Source organism: Nanorana parkeri, unplaced genomic scaffold, assembly GCF_000935625.1.
Source record: "Nanorana parkeri isolate BGI_ZX_2015 unplaced genomic scaffold, ASM93562v1 scaffold640, whole genome shotgun sequence".
NCBI classification, from domain to species: domain Eukaryota; kingdom Metazoa; phylum Chordata; class Amphibia; order Anura; family Dicroglossidae; genus Nanorana; species Nanorana parkeri.
In genome coordinates this window covers 598,111-604,674 of record NW_017306908.1, presented here as the reverse complement: position 1 = coordinate 604,674, position 6,564 = coordinate 598,111, and the positions used below count along the sequence as shown (strand labels likewise).

At 39.8% G+C, this 6,564-nt stretch overlaps 1 protein-coding gene across 1 annotated transcript in view; it reads left to right on the top strand.

Annotated features, from left to right (window-relative positions):
- The first annotated feature begins 1,241 nt into the window (after positions 1–1,241).
- ALX1 (ALX homeobox 1) overlaps positions 1,242–6,564 on the top strand; it is a 23,752-nt gene continuing 18,429 nt past the window's right edge. The window contains exons 1-2 of the mRNA XM_018563203.1: positions 1,242–1,529; positions 4,363–4,667. Of these exons, the coding sequence (XP_018418705.1) occupies positions 1,295–1,529; positions 4,363–4,667 (540 nt within the window). The 5' untranslated portion in view covers positions 1,242–1,294. The remainder of the gene's footprint in view (positions 1,530–4,362; positions 4,668–6,564) is intronic.

Sequence of the window (6,564 nt, the reverse complement as noted above, 5' to 3'; positions counted from 1 at the left end):
CGTGGCAGAGAGTGAGAGAAAGACATAGAGAGAGATATGAGAATGTGTGGGGGAAGAGAGAGGGATAAAGAGAGAGAGGTGAGAATGTGTGGGAGAGTGGGAAAAGAGAGAAAGAAAGAGATATGAGAATGTGTGGAGGAAGAGAGAGAGAGAGAGGGAGAGAGGAGAGGGTGTATAAGGAGGTAGGTGTTATACTAATGCTTCTACCTTAATGGGAGGTTGGGTTCTCTGGTGACCCTCCTGTGTCAGGGCCCCATACAGATGAGTACTATACTCCCAGCAGCTGATTGCAGGCATGATCCGACCTACAGTAAAATATAAACTCACATAATTTTTGCTGATATGTGTAAGAATAAGTGAGTCCAGTGTAGAAGAAGAGATACAGAAAAGACTCCACACTAATTAGTTTATGAAACACAACACCACGTTGTCTTCATATGGCAGGGTGAGGCTAAGTGATTCACACCAGGACAATTGATGTCATGTCATTAACATAAGTCATACTTTCAGAATTGGTCTGTCATACAATGTAACAAGGAGGAGGTGCATATATAAATAGTACCAATGAAAACATTAATAGCATTATAAAGGTAAAAACACATACAAATTGTTGCAGAGCACCTCCACCTTATCTCCTTTCGAAATGTCTATGCTTATAAATAGGTTTTTAGACAGAGACAATTACAATAATAAACATTTCCAACAATCATAAATAAGCAATCAGCCCTGATGAGATATATATACATAGCATCTCCAGGTAGATCTTCTATGCATTAATTAGGTTAGCAATACATGCCTTATCATTTTTTTTTTTAGCAATCCAGAGTTCAATATGGGTTACCCACATATACATCACAGTAAATACATTCATTGCATATGGGCTAAGTGTCAGTAACAACAGGCAGGATTCACAACGAGCTGCTAGCTCGTGTTAGGTATAATATTGTGTGTGTGTGTGTGTATATATCACATCACACTGCATACAAAAGCATTTTCCAAGTGACAAACGAATGTAAGGTTCACCTGGTGATCTGAGCCCTCCCAGGTAAGAGATCACATCAGTAGCACATGTCCTCTAATGATGTCAGGGCTAGGGTTTTGGAAATTAAATAGTTTTGGTGGAGCTTTTGTATTTTTCTATATTCATTAGTGATGGGAGGCTGGTCCAGAGCCCCTGCAGCGCTGCTGCTATAAAAACACTCTGTGCTCCCCCTCCTAGCCAGGCACCAATTAAACTGGCTCAGCAGCTCCAACACAGCTCTGTCACCACGGGACCCTTACACAAGCAGCCTACATGATTATGGATTTTCTCAGTGATAAGTTTGCCCTGAAGAGCCAGCCCGTTAAAAACAGCGACTTCTACATGGGAGCGGGGGGCACATTGGAGCACGTTATGGAAAGCTTGGACAATGAGCCCTTTTACAGTAAGAACCCGGGCAATAAGTGTGCTGTACAGGCCTTCAATGCCATCCAGAGGAATGAGCACCATGTGAGGATAGACAGGAGCTCTCCCTGCCAAGACAGCAATGGTAAGATGTCACCTTCCCTACACCCATGGCTTCTAAGGGTTAATCCATCACCTACAGAGTGCATACAATACAACACACAGCTTACCAGTCATACAACAGGCATACAGAAGAGAATTGTGTGTATGTGATATATTCACTCTTTTGTTTGTTATTTTACTGTTTTACTGTGTGATTGTTACAATAAGCTGTACCCTTCAGTATGTTCAGTATAGGTTATAATTAATTTCCAAAGCATACCGAAATAGTACATATGTGTTATATAAATATACAGTATATGTGTGTATAATATAAATATATTATAATTACACCCATATCTCTCTCTCTCTCTCTCTCTCTATATATATATATATACACACACACACACACACACACACACACACACACAAACATCTATTTATCTATCTACATTCATATATGTGTGTCCCAGTGAATAGCAGTCTGTAAAATGAGGTTAGGCCATCCTTGCTATTTGTACACACTATACCGATCAGTCAGGAGAACAATACAGATTATTAATATTGTTTGATATGGTATAGGGAGTCTTTCTATTATCTGAGTATTGACCCTCCCTGCTGTCACAAATATCTAGGATCCAGCATGGTAGCTTAGTACTACAGCTAAAGATATGGGTAGGTCTCCTCTCTCCCAGTTTATGTGGACAGATGTCTTATATAATAACATTACATGTACACAGGATAATGTGTGGACTTCAGTAAGTAGGTCCAGGTGAAATACTCACTCCATCCATTTCCCTGACACAGACCTCCGCTGAAGACATGTCTATTGAATCCGGAGCCCTCTGTCTATGATCATCCAGGGTCACCCGGTGTTATTCTTCCAGGTCTGATAGATGTGTCTATGGACACTGGAGTTATCCTTTTAGTATGCATTGTATTTGGTGGTCCTTATACGCTTTTTTTTTTTTTTTACATCCTGCGCCTTATTATTTCCCTGATTTCTTAAGAGACAGAAAAGGTTTACTTTTCCAAACCCATTTTTTTGCTCAGAAATATTATATTTCAGAGGTAAGTTTCTACAAAAGATGTGTATTCAATAAGAAATAGACACACATTGACATGGCAGGTAGAGAACACAGTGTATGTATACAGTACAGGAGATAGAAAATACACATGCTGAAGGTATAGTAACACACTTATTAATAAAAGGGTTGGAAAATTTGGGGGCAGAGGGAGTCCTGGGGGTCCAGGGCAGAAAAAGAGTGACCATTGTAGTGGTGAAAGCGGGGAGGCCATTAAGTTTCCAAAGTGAAATCAAAGTCTGGTGGTAGTTATTTTAATTTCGTAAAGTGTAGTAAATAAGGGGAAGCTGCATTCATTGCAATCATTTGCTATAGGACAAAGTCCTGTTTTTTTCTTCTTTGAGCTAAGTAAAGAATGACTTTCCTAAGCTTAGTGAATAATGACTTTGGAAATAATTATTTGTTCCCTTAGTAAACCTGTCCAATGATTTTGAGACATGTGTAGTGTTATAGGTAGAGAAGTAGGTGAGACTTCTATTGATTAATAAAGCCTATTCTATGACAGGGGTAGGCAACCTCCAGCTGTTGTAGAACTACAAATCCCACGAGGCATTGTAAGACTCTGACAGCCACAGACATGACTCCCAGAGGCAGAGGCATGGTGGGATTTGCAGTTTCCCCACAGCTGGAGTGGCAAGGTTGTCTACCCCTGTTTTATAGTATTACAGCTCTGTGTGTTGAGTTGTCTGCTCATCCCTCCAGTGTGTGCCCTGCCTCTGGCTCTTCTGGAGCTGTGACTTGGCCCTCCAAAGCATCCTCTGTCTTGTGGTATTGCTGGCTGGGACTTCCAGTTCCACAGCAGCTGCACTCCCCCAGGTTGCCTTGCATTGATGTATGTCGCTGCTCTACCACTGAGTATTTTCTCTCAGGCTATAAGAGATCTTTCATGTTTTGTAACATGCTGGATCAGTTATCCCCTGACCTGACATAACAGTTCAGAACCGTGACTGCCTGCCTTGTTATTGTTTCATATCCTCCTGAAACACATCAACAGGCACCTCTGTCTGCACACACAGCACACAACATGCTGCTGGGTTCATTCTCTGCCCCATAAAGGGGGACGTATTGTTAGAGCATTGACAGCATTCACAATTCCAGGCAATGTGGAGCAAAAGGGACACTGTGCCCAAAAACATATCAACTACATTTCTCCTTCTAAAGAATAGGTCACCTGCAAAAGCAAAAAAAATACAATATAATAATTGCATTAAAATAATAAACAAATGCAGCATTTGGCCAATTAGCTGGAATGACAGATGATGTTACTGTCCACATGTAGTCACACAGTACAAAGTTACGCTCACTGTGTGTGCCACAATTTCATGTGCAGTGTTGTGCCTTGCTGCTTCTTATAGCTCAGGGATTTAAATCAAATCCATCATAAACTAGGAATTCTTTATTCAATGTATATGATCTTACTTTCTATATTGTCTTTAAATTCCCCCCAAAATAAAAAAAAACATTTCTGATTTAGTACGATCCAGTTTTGTCACCCCTGAAAATTGGAGCCAAGGGAAAAAAAGCACTCATGGCAACATGTCAGCTCATTCCACATCCTGCTCTGGAAAATGAAAACGCGATTAGTTGCCATGGGTGACTGCTCCATCTCCCTTGCTCCAATTTCCACAAGTCAGCCCTGAAGGACATTCCATTAGAAGTGCAGGGGAAGAAAGCACTCCAAAGTGATCCAAGGAATGGCACATTTCTGCAGAGTGTATAGTGCCCCAGATGTTTGTGGTTAGCTGTATTGTGAGAGTCTTCTTACTGAGATCAGACTACATTTTCCTTCCTCAGTGAACTATGGCATCACCAAAGTGGAGGGCCAGCCTCTTCACACGGAGCTCAGCAGACCCCTGGAAACCTGCTGCAGCATGCGAGTGTCTCCAGTGAAGGCAATGCAGGACAAAGGGGAGCTGGACGAGCTGGCCGACAAATGTGACAGCAATGTGTCCAGCAGTAAGAAGAGGAGGCACCGCACCACCTTCACCAGCCTGCAGCTGGAGGAGCTCGAGAAGGTTTTCCAGAAGACCCATTACCCTGATGTCTATGTCAGGGAACAGCTAGCCCTGAGGACCGAGCTGACTGAGGCCAGAGTACAGGTGAGAGTCGGACACTGATACTCAGGGCAGGAGATCCTGCTTATGAGACTATTATTATTATCACTGCCATTATTATTCTTTGTTTCATTGTTATTACCATCAATCATAAACACAGCACTTATAATAGCAACAATAATGCAATGGGTCATCTTTGTACAGAGAAGAAGAATGTAACGCCCATAGTGACAGTCTGCAGATACTATACACACTTATATATACTATAACTGCCTGCTGTGTGTTTTGTACACATTTATAACACGAGTATTTAACAACAAGTAATGCATTACTACTGCTACTACTACTATTCATATGGCTACTACTATTATTATAGACATATAAATAATTAATAATAATAATAATCCTGAATATGCAATGGGTGATCTTTTAAACAGAGAAGCAGAACGTACAGCCCATAGTAATTGCCCACATACTCCTATACACACTTTTCAATTTTGTAGTCGCCGGCTGGGTGTTATGCATACAAACATTTAATCACACTCAAGTAATTATTTACTTCTACTGTTACCACTATTTATACTGATGTTAGTATTCTTATCACAATTTAAAAAAAATCATCATCATCATCACTATCATCATGCAGTGGGTGACGTTTTTGTTTATAGGGAAGCAGAATGTCCAGCCCACAGTGATTTCCTGCATACGATATACACTATGTAACACTAAGCTGTGTGTTACATAACGTTTATATTGCAAACATTTAAACTTTTTAATTACATTCTCTTTATTAAAGTTTTTATGTTTTACACTATTTTTCATATCCAATAAAATGAATACATTTATTACAAACTATTTTACAGCATAACAAAACATTACAACCATAAGCAAGAAGACCCACAAAAATCATTTTCACCCCCAAATCCTATTTTTTTCTTTTTATTAATGACTGGTAACATAATGTCTCCTTCGTCTTTCTTTCCCTCATAAATGAGTCTGTGCACGTAGTGATGGCGGATATTGTAGACAGTTCTTCAGCTCTGGATGTGTCAGTGAGATCTAAGTAGGTAATATTTTGTCCATGCCGCCTTCTGTATGGTGTCCATTATAGTGAATGGCTGTAAGCTGAGGATAAACGTGGCAGGGTAATAGGAGGAAGCAGGGTTGCAGTCTGGTCCAGTGCTGAGACTGACAAGGCATCCACATTAATACACAGCCATAAACATGACACTTCTCTAATCTCCCATCACTGCAATAGGCAGCAGCTCGCTGTAATGGGGGGATTTCACTGACGGCGTTTTCCTGGTTTTAATTTTATATTAAAGGCCATGAGGTGGAACATGTGGTTAGAGTTCGTTCCCTATTTGCCTTGAAAATAATGACCATTAAAGATATAACAGAGAGCTGAGGCAAATGCTAAAGACAGGCAGCTTGTTTGACTCTAGCAGCTCTGTACTATGGACATTTATTACTCCGCTAGTCCTATACCCGAGCTGCACAGAAGTCTGTTTAATTCTTTACACGAAAATCAGAGTTTTGTGACATTTTAGTATTTATATATAATTAAGTCCTATGGCAGAATTGCACAGGTTTCAGTTTTTATCCTTCACATGAAAATAAGTTAATATTCACATATAAACATAAAGTTTTATATACCAGAACTGGACAGAAGTCTGTTTAATTCTTCACAAAAATCAGAGTTTTTTGACATTATATTATTGATGTATAAATATTAAGTCCAATACAAGAACTGCTCAGAAGTCTCCTTAATCCTTCACATGAAATATAGAGTTTAGAGACATTTAAAATTCATATATAGATATCAAGTCTTATACCAGAACTGCACAGAAGATTTATTCCTGCTCGTTAAAATTAGAGTTTAGGGACATTTAATATTTATATATAACTAAAAAGTCCTATACCAGAACTGCCCAAATGTCAG